Source organism: Chaetodon trifascialis, chromosome 4, assembly GCF_039877785.1.
Source record: "Chaetodon trifascialis isolate fChaTrf1 chromosome 4, fChaTrf1.hap1, whole genome shotgun sequence".
NCBI classification, from domain to species: Eukaryota; Metazoa; Chordata; class Actinopteri; order Chaetodontiformes; family Chaetodontidae; genus Chaetodon; species Chaetodon trifascialis.
Genome location: NC_092059.1, coordinates 10,488,896 through 10,513,721, shown reverse-complemented (window position 1 = coordinate 10,513,721; position 24,826 = coordinate 10,488,896). Strand labels below are relative to the sequence as shown.

Sequence of the window (24,826 nt, the reverse complement as noted above, 5' to 3'; positions counted from 1 at the left end):
AAATGTGCCTTATGTGAAAACGGTTTCTACCCACTGAACAGAACTCTTTCATGGCCATGCATGCATGTGTGCATGTCATGAGCTTTCCTAACATGTTCTCTGGCTCTGCGGTGATCACAGGTGTTCATTCCTCCAAGCCTGTCTGATGGATTAACAGCTGCCACCACCGCATAATCGTTGACACCCCCCACTTCTGACATTACACACATTCTGATTCAGATATGACAGCTGCACACACACATTTCACAATTTACACACATCAGAATCGTGGTGCAACTCTGCAAGAATGGCGCCATTCATTCCAAATGTGCTCCTGAAAATTTAGCTTCAGCGCTAGTAGATATCAGCATATAGACATGCAGGAAAATGCAGAGATAAGGTAAAAGCTAGACAAAAGGCAGAGAAATATGACTGTGATATTTGTTTGATTTTTACATGCTGCACTGCTACCGTCCTTATTATTCATATCCCTCCCCAGGGAGCCTTGTTTGAAAAATGGGACTATAGCAGCCCCCCCTCCACGTCACTGTCTCTCTCTTACACTCATAAACACCCACACATGCGCACACACACACTTGTTTGGAGTCTTGTTGGGGAAGTACAGCCAGGCAGCGTCTCCCTCCTCCTCCTTCCCCCTTCCCTCATTTCCCTCCTTCCCTTTTTTTTTCTCTTCCTTCACTCTTTTCTCCCCAATAGAGAGTGATCCAGCTCGTCTCCTCTCTCCGTCACGCGGGTAATCAGCCTCTGCTATTTCATTTGGCTCAGTAATGAAAGCAATCCCAGTGCTTTTCACTGCAGCGCAGCCCAAATAATGAGGGCTGCCTCACCCCTCCTCAGCCACACCTCACCCCCAGTCCTCACCCCCTCCCTCCCAACCCTGCTGTTAATGGATGAAGGAAAGCAAATGTGTGTGTGTGCTTGTGTGTAAGTGTGTGAAGCACGCAATCTTGCCAAGTCCTTTGTGCTTATTTTCCTTTTTTCTTGGTTGAAAATAAGTCTTTTGTATAAAATTTGATCAGCTACACTCTTAAATCTGAATATTTTGCAAGTGTTTTCCTCTTGAATCAAACACAAGACCAAAAGGATTTCTCATCTACATTAGTGGTTCCTGACCTTTACTGCAGGTGACCCCATAGTAACATGTTGCAACCACTCACAGGTTGTGCGAGCTGTGAGCAGCTCAGCACTAATTTATCCCTCTCCAATTATTTTGGATTCATTTTTAGAGGCCTGAAGAGGTAAAAAACAAAAAAAAAAAAAAAAAAAAACACACAAGAAATGAGCACAAGTCAGAAAGATTCTGTAAATAAACATGATTTTGTGAAGCATAATTTAGTTTATCATTATTTCCGAGCACTATTCATCTCCAAACCCCTTGTGGGGGGTTCTAACCCCCAGGTTGAGAACCACTGATCTACATAAAGATCTACATGTAGTATCAACACTTTAAAAAGGCTGTGGATACAGATGAGATGCTTCAACACAGCAGGTAAATTAGACATCCCTTCATCTTTTACTAGTGACAGAAAATGCCCATAATAACAATTAAAACAACCCAACCGTCATTTCCAATGGTGATAAATGTGTTTCTTTTTTTTAAGTTGGCTCTCCTTTGAAATCAGTTTTTGCCACACGACGCTGCAACCAGGCAGCAGACATGGGAACCCATTCCAGATGGCAGGCATTTAACTCAAATACAACTCACCAACCAGCATTTAATGACTTGGCCGGCGGAAAACATGTAGGAAGTGTGAGAACGTGGCCAAAAGTCCCAAAGAATTTGAGAGTTTGTTTCAGCGTTTCCTGATAAGCATCTCTTTGCTTCATATGTGGCCTCCAGCTCAGCTCCCAACCTTCACTTCAAGCCAGTGAAAAGACGGCGGCAGCAGTGACAGATTGCTTTTTACAAACGCAACGTAGGACAACCGACAAGAGATACAGGTCAGCAAGGTCAACACAAGTACCAATACAGAACAACTTCTCTGTTGATGAACAACCAACAAGTAACATGGAGACGTGTGGGGCAAATGGTCAACGTACAGCAGCATGACGGTGCAGAACAGACTGGATGAACATTAAGGTGTGGCATTGTGTAGAAACGCTTCTGAAATATCACTGCTGTTGGTAAAAACCTTAGATCTTTGAAAATAGCACTGGATGTTTGAATGGAAAACAAGAAGTTTTCCAACATTTACAAAAGGGTCTCCCAAGCTTTCTCATCTTACACAGTACAACGTAATTTATCGTCTCTGGTATAAACATGAAAAATCAGCAAAATATGATTTGTGAGGTTTTCACCTAACAACAGCAATATTTTCACCAGTGTCCATGAGGTGTTTTTTGTGAAACAGCAGTAATTAAATGTAAATTGTCTGCAGGTCTTCTGTAAACTGGGGCACCAGAATATTCAGATTATACAGACTCTCTCCCAGCTACATCTTGGCCAACGTCCTCTGCATTTCAGTCAGCTGTGAAAGACATGTAATAAGGAAACGGAGAATTTCAGATGTCCTGAAGTCGGCCCCCTTAGTTTGACAAGAAGATGAGAGAGAGGAGTTACAGCAAAGGTGGCCTAAAGTTCAGGTATTGCATTTTATGTGAATCGATCCTCTGGGTGTTAGAGACACTTGGCACAGGTACAACAGCAGTGGTGGGTGAGGGCATTAGCCCCTGCTGTGTTGAATCATCAAAAGTAGTCCAGTCCAACAAGAAGAGAGTACTGGCCCCCCGCTGGGACGCTCCCGCCAAACATTCAAGCTTTACGTGTCCGATCACAATGAAATCCCAGAGGTCCGGGAAGAGCGTCAGGGTCAGTCAGAGTGTCTGCACCAGCACAGGGAACAGCAGGGACAGATGCTCGGCACCTCGGATCGGGAGCTTGTGCGTGGTGTAGAAGTGGATGACTTCTGGGATGGTGTCAAAGGGAGGGCTGTTCTGTCCCAGCACGTACTTGCCGTCTTTACACTGGGTGAACTTCATGTGCATGAAACCCTGGCAGCTCCTGTGAGGAAAAAACAGCGAGAAGGGAACATTTTTTAGATATTCTGATTGATGACTCAGGTTGGTTTTGTCTGCAAGAAGGTGTGATTATGAGAAAATTAAAAGGTTTTGTACACAACAGATGCTTCTTAACATTATAGTTTAATTTACACATATTTAACATACTGTAATATTGCATGGGCAACCTCTCTGCAAATATTGCTGCTGCAGAAACAGTTTATTATGTTAGCTACTTTTTCCCAAGATGTTGTGCCGGGTGCACCTTTCTTTTAAAAACTGCAGTTGTTGACTATTTTTGACATCAACATTCTTCAAATCTGTACATTTGTCTTTAATGTGAGACATAAGAATACAGAGCTATCTTATATTTTTAGATATTAAAAACACCCTGTTGTCAGTTTTCCATCAAATATCGTGGAGTTCTCTTGTGGAATGAAATTTGAGATTTAATGGATGGTTTCTAGCACTCCTTCACGGGTAACCTTTATATTTCATTCTTGTGTTTTGTAATTATATGTGAAGCAAATGAAATAAAAATGAAGGAGACAAAAGAAGAAAGAGTGGGAGAGATCCAATATGAAAGTGAGACAGACGTGCAGAGAAGAAGAAGGATGACATGAAATGTGGGGCACATTAAACACCATGCAGCCTTCCACACTTTTTGTCACATAATGACATGGTGGAAATGACAGCCTGGATTTATGTCCACGTCTTTTTCCTGCACTTTGGGGCCATGATTCAAACCGAGGTTTAACACTGTGTCACAAATTAGGAAGGAAGGGACATTATGATGGATGAATGAGTGGTGTGGTAGCACATGGTGGGATGGACAAAGCCAAAGCTGGACTGTGAAAGTCGCTTTGCTAGGAGAACCACACTGATTCCTTCCCTTTAAGTGTCGGGCAGCCAGGACAGGACTTTCCCTTTAAGAGCCAGCCAGCCTGTCATGATGTACATCTAATTATAGAAGCAGAGGGAAAGACAAGGGCTGAAACCGGTCACCATAATTGTCATTGTTCTACTAAACCAAATTAAATTTTGAAGAGCAGTGAAACCAAAAAACACTCACTGTGACTACAAACAGCCAAACAACAGGCAGTTTATGATGGTCCCACCAGCCTCAGAGCACTGACGCTTCCTCACATCAGCGCTCACAGTTGACAGGCTGCTTTCATCCAGTCCTGTTTGTTTTGGGGACTCTTTGTATCTCATGCAACATTAGAAGCTACCAGTGCTCTTTCATAAATATTCATGTTGGTTTAAATCTGTCTGACTCATTTTGGAGTGGCTCTTCGTCTTGTCTCCACCAAACAACCTTCGTCATTCCTCCCATTGTCCACATAACTGTGTAATCTTAACACGCAGTGGGTGTGGTTCAGTTTTTCCAAGGAACGCCAGAATAACAAAAGCAAATAGATGCAGCGGTGTTTCAGAAAATCAAGCTGATATCAATTGTTATTACACAAGCTGTCCTTCCTGAGGGGTATGCTGACATCATGCATGGAGTGTCAGCAACCAGCAAACCAGCCACAACACCCTGATATAGACTGACCTTCAGCCTCTTTCCAATCTAGATACAGACGTGACAGGAAATGACACTTTCTGGAGACATTAATGGAAAATTCCAGGTCAGATATCATCAAGAAACACACGTGATCCAGTGATCAAACAAACAAGCTAATTGTTAAACTATTTTATCTTAACTTTGAGGAAGAACCTACAGGATTAGACTGTCCACCACTCACCTGGCTGAAAGGCCAGATGCTGGAAGGACAATAACAAGTGGAACAGAAAAAACCTTCCACACACTATTGAATTACATACACAAGCTTTTCAGTCATAAACCCTCTTGAGGCATGTAAGACAAACAGAATGCAAGAGCACTTAAGTGTTTATACATTCCAGTAAATGGCCCCGATGCAAAACATCTGATTACAGTCAAGGGTATGTGCATGTGTGGACTACAAAGATGGTAGACAAGGGGTACAATGCATTGTATAAGACAATGAAAAGGGAGACACACATTTGATGATGATATGAAAAACAAATTTAGAGTTAACACTGAAAGTGAGTGCACCATCAGCGCTGGTTAAAATCCCTAATTACACAGGAAAATGATATGCATGCACAACTGTGGAAAGGAAGGAAGGTCAAAGCAAGTCAGGGTCTTTAAACTGTGATGGATATTTATGAGATAATATCGGCTCAGTCTTATCTTCCAAATACATTATCTGATTAGGAGCTTTGTTTTAAACCTGTAAGATCATCAGACTGTGCTTGTTTCTTGCCCAATACTAAGAAGATAAAGGTTGTATGAAGTTTCCCTTTGAGAAGATTAAAGATCTAAGCGGCTTTGACTCTTTTCAGATTGTGCCATGCTGTTCTTTACTTTGTAAAGTCTCTGAGGGTCAATGTGCAGGAAGCACAATTCCACGTTTGAAACATCCAAAATGATGCAAGGTTGATAGACTTTGTATTTCAGAACAGATATTAAACCCCCACATGTGCCAGCTGGGGAACCGGTGCCAACAGTGACCTTGTTGCTTGAGCAAATGTGCGTGTGTGTGCGTGCCTGTGTGTGTATGTGTATGTCAAACCCACTCTACTCATGTAAATGAGTAATGCATGAGCTTGTTTATGTGTCAGCACAACACAGTGACACTCCTGCAGCCCCTCTCCCTCCCCTCCCTGATTCCCTTCTTGTGTGGCCCACAGAAGGTAATTCATATTCATTAGCGATTACAGCGAGGATGATGTGTGCACTGGAGTGTGCTCTACCTGCCTGATTACCACTTAGAAGGCCCGCTGGGGCCAAAGAGGGAGGCCACAGAGAGAGGCCAAGGATGGGGTGAGGACAGAGGGATGATGGTAGAGCACTGCAAGGCCAGCACGATGGATCATGGTAGTAATTACAAGGAAGAGATTTGACCAGATAAGCAGTATTGTGCCCTGCAAATGAGTATCGGGAGAGGAATCAGTGCGGCAGTGATCTTGAGTGGGGGTGACGGTAGAGGGGAGGGTGAGACAGATGGAGAGGTGTGGAGACTGCAATATGAGAGCCGTAGCTCAGGTGGCTTTGCACACACTCCTCAGTCAACTGGCAGAAAAAATAACAAGTGTGCAATTAAACTGTAAAGCTGTTTATTGGAGAACGATACTGAAGGTGAACAGGTGTCGGCTTCATTTGTTAAGTCAGTGTGCACGCGTATGTGCGTGTGTGTTCAAGTCCAAGTCTTACCGTAGAGACAGGGAGTAGTCAGAGCGGTTGGTCTGACTGTTCCTCACCAGGTAGCTACACTCTTTACACAGCGTTAGCAGCGACTCTGCCTCCGAGCGCGACAGCGAACCATGGTACCATCTGATCAACAGCACACACACACACAAAATAAGATGATAATAAGTGGTAATGTTAAGTGTGATTCCAACATATTGTGACACTTTTTGCTGCTGGACGTTGACACTGGCAGAGAAACATATTGATTTGATTCCAAAAGCTAATAATTACAGCAGATTAACAATCCACAGCGTGACAATGATCATGGATGCAATGATGATACAAGAGGTAATCGTTAGTACTATGAATGTTTCTAAAGATTATTATTTTAGATTAATAGAAAAAGTCTAAATAAAAAATAGACTGTCTGGCCTCTATTTTCACAGCAGTGAAATTATTGCTAACAGCCGTTAATACCACTGCACTCAGCTGCTGGTCCGTCAGTGCATGGTCTTGAACATTACACTTGAGCAACAGCTCTAACAAGGCCCAGAGCCCACAGTCACGCAAGCAGCTCTGTGATGCTGCACTTTGGCACAGCGGTGCTTTGAGCTAAATGCTCACATCAGCATGCTAACGTGCTGACAATGATAATGCCGACATGCAGATGCTGAGAGGGTAACATTTAGCCCATTCATCGACTTAGCTTAGCATGCAAGAATGCTAATATTTGCTAATTAACACTAAAAAATGAAATACAGCTGAGGCTGATTGTTATGTCATTAGTTTGGCAGGTATTTGGTCAGAAACTTGTAGTGGATGAATTAAAATCTTTGCTGATTAGGATGGCGCAAGATGAAATTTGTGCCAATTTCTAGCAATCTATTCAATAGCTGTTGAGGCATTTCACTCAAAACTACAAATGTCAACCTCATGGTGGCATGAATCATTAGGATTCCTCCTCTGTGGACCAAATGTCTCTGTACAAAATTCAATAGCAATCCATCCAGTAATTGTTAAGATAATTCTGTCTGGACCAAGTGGTGGACCAACCAACTCCCCGTCCTACAGACAGACCAATGCCACCATTCACAGAGTGTGGCTAAACGTACAGAAAGCGTTTCACCAAAGCAGAATAAAAGTATTATAGTAAAAGACAAAACTGTCTGGGACCAACACAACCAGTAGGTGAAATAATCCCTGCCATAATGATGAGATTTTCTTGGACACGACTTGGCCAGGTGTACCAAATGCTACAGGTTGACAATGGTGCTGTTTCTCTGTTTAAAGCTGAGCTGAAGGAAACCTCATCAGAGATCATCAGGGAGTAATGGGGCATAATAATCAAGTGCCATCCTCAAGTGAACACTGTGTGTGTCACGTGTGTGTGCATGTGTGCTTAAGGGGTGTCGTGCCTGGATTTCATTAGTAAAACAGCCCTTTATGTGCACAGAAACACCACATAAATAACACCAATGCTGTCTGAAATTACAAGACCAAAGAAAATGTGTGTTTTTTAATGTTCTGACTTAATTAGTTCTCATTCTAACCTTTCGCAATTCTGTAAGCTCTGATGAGCGCTGCTTAGCCGAAACACATAACCGTTTCGTTTTAATGTGTCCACGCCCCTTAATGGATCAAAGTGGTGCAATAAAATGGATTTTTGGTTTAATTTGTGGGATGTACAACCCCGTTCTCCCCCAAATGTTCAAAATCACTTTAATAACAACGCATGAGAAATGTGTGTGTGTGTGAAGGCCATGCAGAGACGTTTACAGCAAACAGAGATTAATAGCATATGCTAATTGTACTTCCATGCACAAATAACTGCATAATCCAGATTTGTTTGATGCATTTAAACATCATAACTCAGAATAATGCTGAGTCTTGCTTGCTAAGTCCATGTGCAAATATTCAATCTTGCAAAGCACTATGGGTAGAATTTGATATCAGCTAATGTCAACTGTATGGCCAGCACTATTACTGCTGTATTTCTTCTGAGACAGGGCAATTTCCTGATCCTTTGTCATATTCAAGGTAATTCAATTAAAGGCAACAGCGAAATCCTTAAAGTTCAAAAGTCAGTGAATACTAAATCATGTCAACCTCTTAATCTGATTAAATCTGAACTGGAGTGTGGCCTACACTACATAGCTCCTATGGGTTTAACAGAAGACTGCATACATACACCTGCTTCTCCAGAGGCAGAGTCGGATCCACTCTCTCCCCCACCATGGAGAGGCCTTCCTGTGGCATTCGAAACTTCATCCCTCCTCCTGCCAGCGGGCTGGACCTGGGCCCCGGAGCACGCAATGTGGGCGACGAGGAACGGTCCCACTCTGCGCCATCAAACTGCACTGTTGGCACAAGGGGAACAGAAAAAGTGAGTCACAGTATTTAGACAGTGCCATGATCAAAAGAGATTAAACCTCACAGCAAGAGCTGGGTAAACATCAGACATCCGGCTATTGCACAACCATGCACGCAGCAGAGAGACCTCTCATGGACGGGTCGAACTGGAGGACAGCAGGTCCTGGTCAGACAGATTTCAAAACTATCAGGATCCTCACAATTACCATCATCAACATTTTTATGAGACCCAGAGGGCAAATAGAGAAAGGAAAGTTGGCGTCTTCCCTGCCTGGCTGCCGTGCACGTCTTTGTCTTCTGTAGACAATACTGCAGATTACTTGCTGCTGATGATTTTACATGTGCGGACTGAAGTGTTATTTACCCTTTTTGTGCCTGAGTTTGGTGCAATTCAATCTACAGACCTTGTAATTAAACATTAAGTGTATCACAGCACTACTAAATACCCTGGCACGAACAAGGCAGACATCCTAATTTACAGGGAGCTTTTCATGCATGCATGATGCAAGAGTGCAATATGGCAAAAAGGGAGTGCTTTCAACCCAAAAAAGCTAAACACTCAACAGCCACAACAGGCAGGGACAGATGCAGGTGATGCGGATGCAGGCCGCTGGGGGTTTCGGATGGAGGCAGAGCAGATGTAGGACAGCCGCTTGGGTCATGAAGGTCAGGGTGACTGCATATGCGCCTGTACGGGATGATAAAGGACGGCACAGTAGGGAGGGAGGTTGTGTTAGGGGTGGGAGGTCACCTTGCTCTCTGATGGGGGGCTCGTCCTCCAGCTGACCCACTGGGGCAGGCCAGGGCAACTCCGACAACTCCCTCATTTCTAATAGAAGGCAGGGGAGGGGAGAGGAGGCGGGAGAAAAAGGGAGCGACAGAGTGAGAGAACAGCAGATGGGTTGGAACAAAGTTAACTAAAGGCAGACGTGCGAGAAGAAATGGTGATGATTAAGAAGTGAGACTGAAATCGGGGGCAAGATTTTAGTGTGAGAGTAAGTGAGAAGAGAGATGTGGAAGAGGTGCAAGAAAGGGAAGCCCTGTTGAGAGCAGGTGAGACGGGATGTGTGCGCAGATGACAGGGATGTGGTGTCGTGAAATGTAGTTAACTACACATCCTGTCATGAAGAGGAGTTATAAACTCAACCTCCCGCCTCCTTGCTTCATCACAACGCAGTCTAAGTGTTCCAGTCCCCACACTTACAGTCATTTATCACATGCGATAAGACCAAGGAAAGCAAAGACGATGAAGCAGAGAGGACAGGAGAGGTCAGAGGCTGCATTATTTATAGTCAGCTGAACGAATCCACTTTAAGGAATTGTCTAGTAGCAGGAGATGCAATGAAAACAAAACGTGACTTCTCGAGAGCTGTGCCCCACAGCGCGGTGTGACAGAGGAACTGAGGAGCGTGGGGGCAGAACAATGCTCCATTCACTGTCCTACCTACAGCAGGAGAGTGGCAGAAGGTGCACTGTGAGAAAGGACTGAAAATAGCTCATTATCTACCATGGCAGGCAGCCATCTACTGTAACAGTCTTTACTGCAGCCTTAGACACACGTACATTATGCGATTTGCCGTTTTCACACCGTACATTCAGCTCCTGCTCACAGCGAAAACGGATTACAAAACAAATAGAAGGAAAAGAGGGGTGACGTCTTAATGAGCCGACAAATCCAAAGACCCCCCAGGCCCGCGACATCAAAGGCCATTTGAATGGGCGTTTGGAGAGAGACCCGGGCTGTACATACATGCCTCTCACCCGGCCTGGTTAATTATTGAGCAGGCAGACACACTCTGCCACTTTCTCTGGCTCTCCGTGAATTATTGATGCATGGCGCAGTACAATGGCCCCATCTGGAGCAGGCCGCACCTCCGCTGAAGCCAGGATTAAAGTGTGGCCTGGCACCCCTCAATGGGAGACAAGCACGCAAACACACAGATCCACACACACACACACACACACACACCTGACACGTCCATAACACCATCACTGCCACACTCTGCTGCCTGTCCGCTCACCACCACAGCACGTTTCACACCTCTAATTCTCAAGCAAAACTGAGAGAGACGTGTGGATGGAAGAAGGGGTGTAAATGAGAAGCGCACAAAAGCAAGTCAAGGGGAACAAGAAATAAGTGAGAGAGAGAATGGACACAGCCAAGACAATTTATTACAGATCAGAAATGTGCTCAGCCATCTGAGCGAGAGATAAGCTCAGGTAGTGGTGTCACACGGACAAAGGAGAAAATTCTATCACAGTTCCTCTCTTGCCAGTTTGGGTGGCTGTTGTCCCTCTTTAACAAGTCATTTTGTCTGAATCTTAAAATTGTGCTCTTTAAAAAATAAAAAAAAAAGTTTTTGCTCGGCACATTTTGAACAAAACACCCATTTCTGGCAGCTTCATCCATTTATCTTGACGAACTCACGGTTAATTGAAATAAGGCAGATTTCAGGGTAGTTAGCTGAATTATCCTGCGTCTGAGCAGTAAATCACTCCCTGATGAGATGAGGGGAACGAAAACCGGCAGACAACTGGGGCCTGAAATCCTGGATTGAAACCTTATTGCTTCTCATATCAAGATACCGTCACTACATTTCAGACCCCGTAACAGATTTCTGTGTCTCTGTGGCTTATGTTATGACCTGAAAAAAAAACAAAAAAACAAAAACCCGCACACACAGCCAATAGCGAACACGCATCAAACAGAAGACAGACAGAGGATGTAGGTATTAGTAGGTATTGCTATACTCACAATATTGCTCAGGGATTTGGTGTGATGTGCTGATAAATGTGCTGCGAGTTAATTCACAGTATTAAAATGTTGTTACCTTATTTCACGGGATGAATCATGTCACTATGTGTCAGAACGCATCAAATCAAGACACCCATTTTCACATATATTTAGATTAAAAACCTGCAGGCTCCACCACGCTAACTAGTGGCAGCTCTCTTCACTGGCTCAATGTACACACACACACACACACACACACACACACACCAAAAAAAAAAAAAAAAAACATTGCCTGAGCTCCTGACTCTGATAACAAAAGGCTGAATACCAAGCACACAATCACTCCATGCCACTCATTCACTACCAGGGAACATCTGGCTTCCATTCACTTCTAATGGGAACCTGTGGATCTGTCAGACATAGAAGGCTGTGAGTGCGCCGCTTTGTTCTCCAATACAAGACAATGAGACACAGTAATGGTTCACGGACAAAGGCCTCGCTCACGTCAGCGCTCCCGGCCTGTATTGATGATTAAAATCCACTACGCTGTATTCATTACATAGGCTAAAACAAAAGAGTTTGTTTTCCATCAGCTTTGACCCCCGTTTTAACCCCACTGATGAAACAGGTGGCAGCAATTCAACTACCTGCTATTATTAAAAATGACCTGAGTGGGGATGGAGTGGCCATACGAGGATTTCCTTTTCTGCGCTGCAAACAGGACACAACGACATGAGTGATGGATAACTGACATTTCGAGCCCACCAGCTGTTTTCTCTGTCCTCGTCATAAAGAGACAACAGAGCAGCTTCATTAGGTCCATTAATGAAGACATCTGTTTTTCAAACAGCCCTGGCATCCCGTCTCCTCTCTGCACACAAAGACCTTCTGCTGGGCAAAATGGTGCCCATAAGGACAAACAATTAACACCTTATGCCAGTGAAGGAAAGAAAAAAAAAACAAGTTCCCCTTCCTCGATATGGATCCACACCGGTCTAGTCGGTGTATCCATTTTCCAGAAATTCATTACATCCATTCCCCTGAGGCTTTGTGCTGCTCTCACCATCTTTCTCTCTTTATCGAACATCCCTCTTTCTTCATCCCTCCTCTTTCACCTACCTCCCTGTAAGTGGGGCATTATATCTTTTTCCATATTCCCTCGCTCCTCTCCTCTCTTGCCCTACTCTACTTCCATCATCTCTACGCCCCGTCTCTCGTATTGGTCGGCGAGAGGGAATTGTGAAGGACATGCCTTTTCATTAATGTCAGCGAGGGTTCAGGCTGAAGGAGAAAGAAAAGCGGCGAGCGACAGGGAGAGGGAAGGGGCAGGAGAGGGGAAATGTGACAAAGAGGAAAAAGAAGTATAAGAGAGAGAGAGCAACAAGAGTCCTTCCGCTGTGGCAGTAAATTGATAAAGAGGCTGGTCAGATGGCCCAAGGGCCTGCTTCCAGACACTAAACGCAGCATCACCCCAGTATGAAAATCTAATTTCCTTTCTTTTCTTTTTTCATTTCGCTCACACACACAAACACACATTTGCAGTCTCCTACAGGGACATACACACACGTGTAGAATAGCCCAGGAAACCTTGTGCTGTCCTCTCATGCACAGACAACCAGACACAACATATACACGTGCATCTGTGCTGATCTGAACTTTTGCTTCCCAATGAATTAACACTTTAAAACACCTTTTAACATCCAGCTAATAGTACTACTTATACCAGAATGGATAAAGTAATCTAATGCTCCGGATGACTGTCAAGATATTTTATTTATTTATTCAGAATTTATTGATTAAAGCCGTGCTAGCAGCTCAGTGAGGTTACTCAGGAATGGAAGCGCTTTGAGATACATGCTAATGCCAGAATACTAACAACTTTCAGTGGCATTACTATCATGCTGGTGTGTAGAAGATTAAAGGTTTAACATTGTTCAAAGTCCTGGATTAGCATGCTAGCATGCTTACATTTGCCAATTAGCTCAGAACACAACGACTGAGGCTAATGGGAATGTTATTGCTTTTGCAGGTGTTGGACAAATTAAAAAAAGTTATTACGTCTGTTCTGAACTTCAAAATTCGACAATCCATCTAATAGTTGTCAAGACATTTCACTTTAATCCACAAATGACGACCTCATGATGGAGCTGAATGAAAAGTCAAAGGATCACCAAAGTTAGTATGATTCATTCTCTGGGGAATATGACTACGTACAGAATTTAATGTGAATCCATCCAACGTTTGTTGACAAATTTCAGCCTTGACCAAAGTGGTAGACCATTTTTTAGCATGGCTACAAACAGTGAAATCTAAAGGAGCAGTTATTTATGTATTTTCAATGCACAGGAATTGAATTTCTGTCAAAAAATAAAACAATAAAGCAGTTATAATGTACATCAAAATAAATGGTAGGACCACAAGATACCCACCTCAGCATTCTTTTGTGCTGTAAAGCATTTATCTAAATGGATTTTTAGGAAAAAAAAAAAAAAAAACACCAGAAAGGGCACACACATACATCCAGGAGCTTCCCTGCACAGCACCCTGTCTGTCGCTGCTGCCTAATGAGCAGCTGGACTGGAACAAGTGGAGGATAAGTGCTTTGCTCAATGGCACCATAACAGTAATTGCTCGGGGTGGCAATGTTATTCATTTATCTTCTCCATCCAGATTTCTGCTTGTGCGCTCTCTCATCGTGTGCCCACTCGTCCATCTTTCGATGACCATCATTTGCTACAAACGGCTGAGAGCTACTGTGCTGCACTATAAAACTTACAAACATGAAACACCTGAAACACCCATTCATCTGTTCATTAGGTGTGGCCATCAGAGAGTTAATGAGATTGTTACTTTCATTAGCTCACTAATTAGTGTTGAATGGCTGCAGGGGCAATATCTTAGTGCTGGACCGTCTATTGACTTCCAGGAGTTAATGAGTGCTGTAATTTGAGCTGGACGGTGGTGACTGGTGACAGCTTTCGCTACGTTGTAATTAAAACCCACCGGACTGAGAGAGGCCTGTCATGTCAGACCCCTGAGGGACCACCGGGCTCACCCACACACAGCTGGCTGAAGTGGACTCCAAATCCAGTTAAAACAAAGAAAACGCTTTGGAGGCACTATTCAAAAAATAGCTGCAACATGCAATATTCACCCCGGCAAGCTGCGAAAATCATAATTAGACAGATTCTGTTCAGAAGCGCTTGCATGAAAGTAATGCACGCAAATCCACACACGACATGTAACAGCAATCCTCCCTGCCCCCACGACACACACGCACTTACTTGTGCCAACACGCACTCAACCTCTTCTCACCCTTGAATTAGGTGCGTGATAATCAGAGCTGGAAAACACAGCCGACAATCCACATGTGTGCACATGTGCATGCGCCTCTCTGGAGGTGATGATGAGGGGCTGCTGGCAGATTGCGATGGCCCCCTTTGCCCCCTGTAGCGGGTTATCTGAGTGAGTGTGTCACATCCGCAAGGAGGGAGGGCTGCGGGGACAGCCCTGTCACCGCTGCAGCGTTGGTGTGTGTGAGAGAGTGTGCCTGTGTTAGTGGATGACTGATTGCACCCTGCCACAATGGCCCTGACTCCCCCTCCTCTCCCTTCGCCTCACCTCGCCACAGCCCCCGACCATTAATTCTCCTCAACGCCCCTCCCCTCAGAAGCACTGGGCCTCCACAAACATCCACTGAGCTGCCACCAAAACATACCATAACCTTGGTATTCCCTTTCCTTCCCTTTCCATTCCTCTCTAGCTGCCTTTCTCTGGAGCCTCTCGATCTATTTTCTCTCTCTGTCCATCTCGCTCTCTCATGCCTCCTCTTCATCTCCTTTTTCCCTCCTCTTTCCATCTCTGCCATCTCCCTCTTTTTCTGCTCCATCCCCGTCCTCCCTGCCTCTCCCCTCCCTCACATGTGGGTCGTGCCTAGCAACGCTGAGAGGGTCTGGGAATATGGATTAAATGTGAGAAGGGAAAATACTGTTTGTGTGTTTACACTTCAGTGCTTTGGTCTGCTCAGACAGACAGCACGCCAGCCCAGAGTGCTGACTCCAAATGGAAAAAACAAGGGGTCAGACAACTCGAGGCACACAAGCGTTTTCCTCCACTGCTTTCTCTAATGGTTCTGTAAGCACTCCTCTGCAGGAGTGCATACTGTATGTGGAACAAAGAGGGGAAGAAAATGACAAAAAAAGCACGAATGAGTGCTAAGTAGGTGAGAGGTGATATTTTAAATTAACTGCCACGCACCTCCCTTTGAATCGTCTCCACTCTCCAATAAGTTACGCCGTCTCTTTGCGGCTCCTTAATGTGATTTGAGCATGAACACGGTGTGAATGGATGTATCTCCGTGTGTGTTCACACAATGGTGTGCTGACCATGACTCTCTTATTAGCACTGGATCAGTCATGCACATGCAGGCACGTAATTAACTGAGAGGAGAGACGGAGCACACGGAGGACGGGAGGAGGCGAGGAGAGCGAGGATGGAGGGGAGTGCATATGAGGCAAGGTTGATTTATTATCCCATCACCTTGACCTTGGTGACTTGGAGATGCAGCTCAATTAAGCCAACTTGGCCTGGCATGCCTTACACTGATCCACTCTAAATGACCTATCAGTCTGGTGCTGTTTCTCTTTTCCTCTCTGTCTCTCTTACTTTGTCTTCCCTCTCTTGCTCCAACTATAATCAATAGATGAAACATGAGGATGTGACATGCACTGCCAGTGCAACTTTGCTGTAAAGCAATTACTGTAAAAAAATTCTTCAGCTAATATGATGATTATAAAAGAAAATGAATTCTCTTTTCATTCCTCTGCTGACCTTCTCTTTATGACGTCTACTGTATCTCATACATATACACACACAAGATGTCTCCATCAGTTCTAATGATCATCTCACAGGTTGCTGTGAGCGTGGTCCGACATATGTGTGAGAGAGAGGAAGGAAAGAAATCAATAGTCACCAGAAGGTGTTTAAATGTGGTAAAAGAGAGAGAAAGATATGTGTCATTTGAGCTGAGGCAGTGAAGGTCACAGCTCTCTCCACATCCTGTAAGGATGGCTGTGGAGATGTGGGGGCAGACACTCCACTAAAGGTCAGGACAGTTAGATGAGTATTTCACCACATCAGATCAGCAGCTGGGCTCTCTTGTGTGCTCCTGGGAGGGCTTTGACCTTTAAAAACAGCCCATTTTGAGCCCCGTCTTGACTATTTTCACTAATTCTATTTAATGATTTCCTTTCTAATAAAAAAGGCACATTTTGTGAGATACCTTCTGATTTTTGATTGACACCCAGAAGCTCCAGGACCGCTCGTCTGTACAATAGGTGGTAGGGGTTCATTGTTTCACAAGACACTTCAATGCAATGGATGTTTGCCAATATGTGGGCTGGGTGTTCAGTCAAAATTCTTCTCCTGCACGCTGGTTAGCCAGCCGAAACGTCACAACCTCAATCTTTTTTTTTTTTTTTAAAGCTGGATGCCATGTGTATAAAACAACCACTTTCAACAAAATGAAGGGCTCCGCAGTTAAACCTTGACTTGAGTTTTCTGTTTCTGCAGATTATTAGCAAAGACCAGTTACAATCAAATTTATGGAGTATTCATCCAAAGTGGGTTTACATACTGTACAGCCTATAGGATATGTGTAAGTGGGCTTTGTCAGGCTACAGTAACTTCAACTGTTGCCGACTTTACTGTTGGAATACTGTCATAATTTTTCAGGTTACCTGCAAAAGCTTTGGAGATGTGATCCTTTTTCCATTCCCAGGGCTGGTCATACTCATCAGCAGGTCTCTCGTCATCCTGCGGCAGCCTGCTGCTCTCCTTGCCCTCCTCCTGAGGTTCCGCATACAACAGGCGCTGGCCTCGCTCATCTTCGTAGGGGGTGTCGTAAAGCTGCACCCCACCCCGCGGCCGCCCCCCTCCTGGGCCGCGCTGCAGCTCTGTTGATGCATATGCAAAACAGCGCAATTTCATACTTAGACAAACACGTGATGCAACATTTTCTTGGATGTGTAACGTTTAGTCAGTCTGCAAGAAAAACAGGCGATGTTAAGAAATAATATTTGCCCGAAGCAATGAAGTTCCCGTAAACACAACTCTGATATTATTCTGTAGTACAAAGTAAATCAAGAACGCCTGTTGAGCTCTGACATGACTAGAATTGGAGGAGAGAGACGAATGATGTTTGCGCAGCTTGCCGTGGGCTCAGAATCTCATATAGTGGGGCTTAACGAGGCCTTGGGCTAGATGCTGAGTAGCAACACTGTAGACAAACCCAGCCCCCCTTCTCTTGGCCATCACGAATCCCAGCAGCAATCTCGCATGGCTCACAACAGCATCCATGTTCCCTTATTAACATTTTCATCACTTTCTCAGTAGGTTACAACAAAGACATGTTTCTTAGCACCTGCAACTGTTAGGCGGTGTCGAATATGGCCATGAGATAAAAGGCTTCAAGATTATTGGTGCAGGCAAGAGGGCGAAATCTGATTTCCCAATGCATCGATAGGAGCCTCAAAGCTGCAACAGCAGCAGCAATCAGTAATAGCGCTTTCATATGTTGACCTCAAAAATGTACCATTTAAAAAAAAAAAAATGGTGGTATAGAAGAAGAGAAAATGGGGGAAAAAATGAAGGAGTAGGCATCTTTTTGTGTACACAGCCAGCAGCCCTGCAAAGGAGGTGCACTCACGTGAGAAGGGAACAGGACTAAATGGAGGGGTGAGCTGGTGAAAGGCAGAGAAAACTTTAACCTTCACACGACAAGACACCGCTATTGGGCGGCCCTTTTGTCACCATGGCGACCAAGTGGAGGCCCTGGGGAAAGGCCCTGAGGTTATGAAGAAGAGGGTGGAGGGGAACTGGAGAGAGAGGAGGAGCAAGGCAAGGGAGGAGGGGAAGAGGAGGTGGTGGGACAAGGAGCAGGAAGAGGAAAAGGAAGCAGCGAGGAAACAAGCGGAGGAGAGGGGTGATGGGAGAGAAGGACAAGGGAGGGAGGTGAGCGGGGGGAACAGCCTTTGATGTTAAGTCATTGAGACAGAAGCGCAGCGGGGCTGAATGCTGCTCTACCTGCGCTGGGTACCCGCAGTGTCAGCGGCAGCCTGGAGATGGAGAAGATGAAGGCGGAGAGATAAAAACAGGCGTGTAGGAAATAAAATGAGAAAATCGTAGGAAACATGATGGTGGAAAACACATGCAGGGCTGGGAAAGAAAATAGCAATTTGACAGAAAGGTGACAAAGATTGAAGATTGAGGGGAATGACGACGGGGAGGACCGAGGAGCGTTTAGACATACAGATGCAAGCAGGAGCAGGAAAACGGCAGCCGGTCTTTTCAACTATAAGCACAGATGATGCTTTTTCCCTGAAAGTACAGTGTAAAAAGCACACAGGTGTCTTTTGTGAGGCATAATTACTATTCCGATCTCACATCTGTGTTTTGCCGCTCTGCTTTGTTTTTTAATGAGCAACAACAGACTATGAAACAGGCAGACAGAAGCAGGGAGACAGACAGGCCTGGAACGACAGGTGCAATTCAAAATCAATGAGCTTGTGACAATGCTTTGCCAAACTCTACCATTCCCTGCTGCAAATCTAGTCCCTCCAATGGCTTTATCCCATTGTAACAAGGAAAGATTTCCCTCAAGGTTTCTCAGTTGGGGAGAGCGATGGATGCTCCATACACTTTAAGCCCCATATTACAATCTTCCTTTGACCACAAAAAAGGCAGCACATGTGACAACGGAGAGAGGGCAGGACATAAAATTTATTGAAGGACAGATTAAAGAGAGACAGCCAGACTCCCCTCCGGGGCTGGGGAGAGCCCTCGAGATGAAGAGAGATAGAGAGGTGGAGAGAGAGGAGGGGGGAGGCTTTTACACTAAATGACTGGGACAGAGCAGGGAGAGAGCGGGGGGAAATGGGCAGACAGAGACATTACAGGAGCAGGGACAAATGGAAAACGATAGATGTGAGCTAGATGATGTGGGAGAAAATCACAAGGGAGGAGGGAGGGTCTGAGACTGGGTGCTGGATAGACATCTTTAAAGGCACATTTCGTGAGGCTGAGCCCGTGATGAACTAAAACACGGTGGACAGTTACAAGACTGGACTGCAGAACTAACAAATGGAGTCATTACCCTGGAATCACTGAGCAGTCCTGCATTAGGCAGCAGCGTTTTTAGAACAAAGAGCCTGAGAAATAAGGACACATTATTCTGTAATATTTCGCTAGTAAGAAAGAGGAGGGTGATAAAGCATTATAAGGACATTGATTATCTTAAAATTATTCATCAAAGAAGCTGCTGACAGATAATAGATCAGTGATGATATTACTTATTAAGATTACTAATTCATGATTTGGTGCATCTGAAATCCAATAAAATACCTGACTGTGATTTATACGTCAGGTAAGAGGTCTGAATCTTACCCTTCAGGGTATCTGCTTGCTATCATATCATGCTTGCTATTCTGATTCATTATATGCATGGATGTATGGGGTTACTATATGTGAATATAACTAAGAGAAGTAACTTAAAATGAAAAATGTAACGCAAAAAGGAAACGGTACGAGGGAAGGGTTATAGTACCTCTAATGTGGCTCACTGAAACACTGATAAGCAATATAGGTAAGTCCACTGACCAGTTATGACCCTCTGGGCCTCATACGGTTCCATGTAGCCATTGTTCTCACAGGGAACAGGTCCAAGATCTGGTTCTGGCCTGTGGTCCAGGCGAGCATCGAATGGGTCTGAATAATCTGTGTCACCTGCCAGCGGAGCAGACGGCACCACCTGAAGGACAAAGCACACACATACTCGTGAGGAAAAAGGTTGCCAGCACTTTTTGACTTAATACAATAAATCCAAACCACTTGTTTTTAAATGTTTTTGTCTCGCAGGCACATGTGCAAAAAGAGTTTAAATTTAAATCATAGGCCATAACGAGTTTCACTTTTTCAAATCAGCATTTTGTAAAAGCACCGCATACACTTGAGTTAAAGCAACCTAGGATCCAAATGCTTTCTGGGAATTAAGAGAATTCAGTCTGTAATACATGCATAAATGCTAAAAAGGAAGGAGTGCTGCACGGACAATACCTCATCAAGACCTGAGATGGAGAGAGCAGCTCAACGCTCTTAACAAGCAATCAAATCCTCACTGAAACGCACGTTAAATACATGTTTGGTTACAGACAAAACACTTTTGGAGTATTATCAAGACACTAATTTGCATGTTTAGTGTGCAACATCAGAGCACCACACCAATGCTGTGTATATTTAGCAGCTATGCAACACAGTTCCCTCTTAAACCCCTTGAAGTGGGAACTGAATTGTATCTTTGCTGCTTCATTGAAGCTATATGCAATGCAGCCACAAATCATCCTGTCTGAGGATGATGTGCTTTTTGGCTGCAGGAGGAGAACACAGAGAGTGAAGAGGGAGAAGGTTGGCTGGCTGGGAGCGTTTGTTCCTTCATGCAAGCACAGGAGGAAAACAGTGGTCAGCTGGCACAGTGACAGCTACAAAGGCAGCCATATGGTCACACACACTCACACAAACACATGTGCACTTACCTACAAACACATACAACCTCTGCCAAAGTGCTCTCTTCCGACTGCTTTCTCTCTCTCTGACAAAGGAAACTGCCGTCACCAGGCTCACTTCCCAAATTCCTGCTCAACATGCACACACCCTCGCAAACATCACATCCTAATCCCGTGTTGATTCTGTAACAGGTTACCTATTGATGCACAGGAATCTGCAATGTTAATTAGAATGCGGATGTTCCCACAGAGCCTGGGAAATTAATGAGAGCGAGGCAGAGAGGGGCAGCTATCGACTTGAGCTAAGACTATTACTTCAATCCACTTCAGGACTTTCGCACTTGTAGCATTTTCCACGAGCGGAGTCATGGATTTAACTGCAGCGATGAAAACCCTGAAATACTCCTTAACTTACCCAGCATATGTGAGCTGAATTAATGTGAAGACCATTTCCTTGTAAAAGCTTTGCTTCTGCTCCAGTTGCTCTCTCTCAACATCTGTTTGCCTTTTTTCTTCGCAGTAACTGTACATGTTTCCTACAGCACAACATGCACGGTACACAGCCAGGAAAGCACTGCAGCCCCAATGACACAAACAGTATAAATTATATCTCCCTGTGGCCCTTGACATATCACCATGCAGCATACTGTGTATGGCCCCTAACATGTGCTCTTGCGGGGGTCTCTCTCAGCTTGCAAAGCCAAACCCCATTTATTATTTATGGAAGGACATAAACTCAAGGGACTGTGACCCTCTCCGACTCAACGGTCAGCTCAAGCCATCAATAATTCTTTCTTCCATCGAGGATAGCGAATTTATGTGGCGCATGGGATGTAATGTGATTTATGTAAACAATGCATATCTGTGACACACATTACCAGTCACTTGCTTATGGAGCCTGATCAATAAAGCTGTCACGGTGATGGAAATGAGATGAAAGAGAAGCAGGAGAGTGTTTTTATCCTTCACCACTTGCTTGCCTTTGCTTCACTCTCCCCCCCGGCCCCCCCACTTCTTAAGACAGGAACCACATAAAAAAACTGAACCTCTCATCACCTGCTTTTTTCATACACCCACAAACAAACTGAGGCTCTTACAGGTTCTTGCTGGTCCTCTAAAGAGATGGCACTAAGGAGGATCTTGGTGCGTCCCAGCTCCTGGGAGTCCACTTTGATCAGTCTGTGTTTGGGAGATTTCATGTCCACACTGGATGACTTCATGGGAGACCCATACACAGGTGTGGCGGGGTCAGAAGCCCCAGACTCGCCCCTGGACCTGTTTTCAGAGTCCTCATAGGGATCCTCAAAGTCCAGGTCCCTCTGGAGCCGGTAGGCTTTCAGGATCTCACTCTCCGTGTAGTCTGGTGTGGGCGGCTGTGGTGGCACCTTCCTGCTGCCAAAGCTCAGGTAGTCCTTCAGCCACTTGGCCATCGCAGCTCTGCTTCCAAATGTGCCGGTGTGTGGTGAAGTGAGAGCAGGAGGCTGCAGGGGGCAGACAGGGACAGGCAGGGGGTTAATGCTTGACTTTATTTTGAGGAGATTGTGTCAACTAGGGATTGGATTGGATGTGCGTTCGTGTTTTTGTGATCATGGAAAGACAACAAAAAGATAAAAAAAAATAAATAAATCTCTTTTTCTATTCCAAAACCAATATTAATCTACAGGTCCTGACCCTCTTTTAATATTTGTGCTAGACAACTTTTCTTCTGATCACAGACCCACAATCAGCGTGCGTTTCCATGCACTCGTGTGTCATTAAACTAGACCAACAGCTGGGCTTTACGCACTCCTTTTGTTTTACGCAGGGAGCAATAACGTCTGGCATCTGGACTTTGCCCAAAGGCTACAATTACATTTCACACCCATGCAATAAAGTGCGACGTTAACATGCTAATAAAAAAAAGGGAAGACGAAGACTGAAAGGTAATATCAACGCAATGAGGAATCAAAGTTGCATTAAATTTAAACACCTCATGCGCTTTCATTTTGTAATTGCACCAACATAAAATACAGTATGTTCAGTTTTGGCACGGAGTTATGTGGAAAGCTGCAAACGCAAGCAGAAAATACGCTCATTTTTGTTGAACTTGCACTCAAAACAGTTCCCAAAAACACTGGATTTAAATACCAGCGAGCGCTGCGCTGCGAATGCACACTCACTTACCGAAGCCTATTCAGTCCTTCAGCCACTTTGGGTGCTTTATTTCACGTTTCTTCATGTCGATCACAATAAGACGGCGCAGAGAAGTGACAAATCCTTCCACCGCTTTTAATTCCACAAAAAAGGGATATGAGGAAAAAGAGAAAAGGAGCAGCTTTTCTGGAACAAAACAGGAGCACTCAAATCTGCCAAGAGTTCCTCTGACGACTGACGGCAAACGTGCGAGTGAAGAGAGCGAGTACAGCTCCGAGACAAACTCAGCCGAGCGATTAAAGGGGAGGTGCTTCATTCCCAGTGGAATATCCTCCTATTCCCCTTTCACAGTCAGCCGACCGTTCATTCATTGAAATGTCTGCACATCCCACCGGCTGCAACAAGAGATACATCCTCTTTCAAAAATCACACTAACTGCATGGGGAAAACATCCGAAACTGTGTGCGTGTGTGTGTATGTGGCGGGGATCAGCTCTCACGAATGTGCTCCATAGATGTGCATTATTTATTCACATGACATCACTGGAGAATTTTCCTGTTTTAGCTTCACCGAAGGTTTCTGAAATTGTTATATTATAAAGAAAGTCTAACCACAAAAGCCTGAAGGGTGAATTGTTATGAGGTCCTCCATAAAAAGGGTTTGGTGGAGTAGAGGAATCCCATCATCCCCTGGGCAGCATGAACGGTGATGTAGTGAAGTTTGGACAGAAGTGGAGACACAAAAACGCTCCTTATCTCTAAAACAAGATGACAGAAGCAGTGAAGCCTATCCACCCTGGATGAAAAATAATGTGTTTCATTGAGTGTGTGTTTCATTCCTTTTGTTTCATCCTTGCTGCTCTCTCTGAGCGTGTTTCATCCCCTCACAGATGTCCCATTATCCAAGGTCCAAGCTGTTAAATTGGATTGTGTGCTACAGTGGGTAAGGCCATCTAAGTCTGTTAAAAGACTGTAAATGCTTCTTTCTTTACGACACTCATGAGCTCACTTTCTCCCAGGGGCGGGAGACTGGATGAGGTCACTGAGCTAGAATCCACCCCCACCGCTAACACCACAACCATCAACATTATCCCATCAAGATCTTCACATCTTCCTCCTCCTCCTCCTCCTCCTGCCTGCCTCAGCTCCAGTGTTCGCCAAGCACCAGCCTCAGACCGAAAGGAGGGCCATGGGGATCATAAACAAGTCCCAAACTGTTTGTGAGGGGAATCTCAAGTCACTGAGGGTGTGTCATTGGACACATCTCGTCCTCCCTTCAGTGCAGTTTAAATCATTTAAAGAGGTGAAGCTGTAAACTTGAAGACAGGATCAATTTCATGACATCAGGTGATAAAAAGGCCATCAAATTTGTTGCAGCGGGAAAGAAGTTCTGCAGGCAAATCCTATGTAATGCCTCCTTCTTGGCCTTCTAAAAGTTAACTGAACAAAATCTGGTGGGATCAAGATTCATACATTGTGGGAACAAGATCACACAAGATCAATATGTTGTGCCGAAGGTCTCACCTTCTGTGAGTGAGATTCACTCATCCAATACACCGATACAGATCTTGTTGGCACAACATGAGATGTTGATACAAGATAATTTGCACAATGTCTAGGGATGTTGTGCCTGTAAAATAATAACTTCTTCTCACATGTTATGATCTTTTCCTTCACATCTCAAAGAAATACGATCGCCTGGTTCTTCAGGGACTCAGCATCTTTCCTGTACCTTTCTTTATCTTCCTACCCCTGCCCTTTCTCTGCCATTCGTTCCTGCCTTTGCATTTTTATCTCTTGTCATATCTTTGAATGTACC

The 24,826-nt window shown here is 44.6% G+C and overlaps 1 protein-coding gene across 2 annotated transcripts; it reads right to left on the bottom strand.

Moving 5' to 3' along the window:
• Positions 1 to 1,490: 1,490 nt before the first annotated feature.
• Positions 1,491 to 23,262, bottom strand: shdb (Src homology 2 domain containing transforming protein D, b). 2 transcript variants are annotated; one of them, XM_070961492.1, is made up of 8 exons: positions 23,039 to 23,262; positions 21,973 to 22,356; positions 19,974 to 20,124; positions 17,057 to 17,272; positions 9,336 to 9,413; positions 8,403 to 8,571; positions 6,239 to 6,358; positions 1,491 to 3,001 (listed from the first exon to the last, which is right to left on the bottom strand). In XM_070961492.1, exons 2-8 carry the CDS (start codon positions 22,303 to 22,305, stop codon positions 2,815 to 2,817), a joined length of 1,254 nt encoding a protein of 417 aa, XP_070817593.1. In that variant the 5' UTR covers positions 22,306 to 22,356; positions 23,039 to 23,262; the 3' UTR covers positions 1,491 to 2,814. The 2 variants fall into 2 exon arrangements, with proteins under 2 accessions (XP_070817593.1, XP_070817594.1); XM_070961493.1 differs by lacking the exon at positions 9,336 to 9,413.
• Positions 23,263 to 24,826: the final 1,564 nt, after the last annotated feature.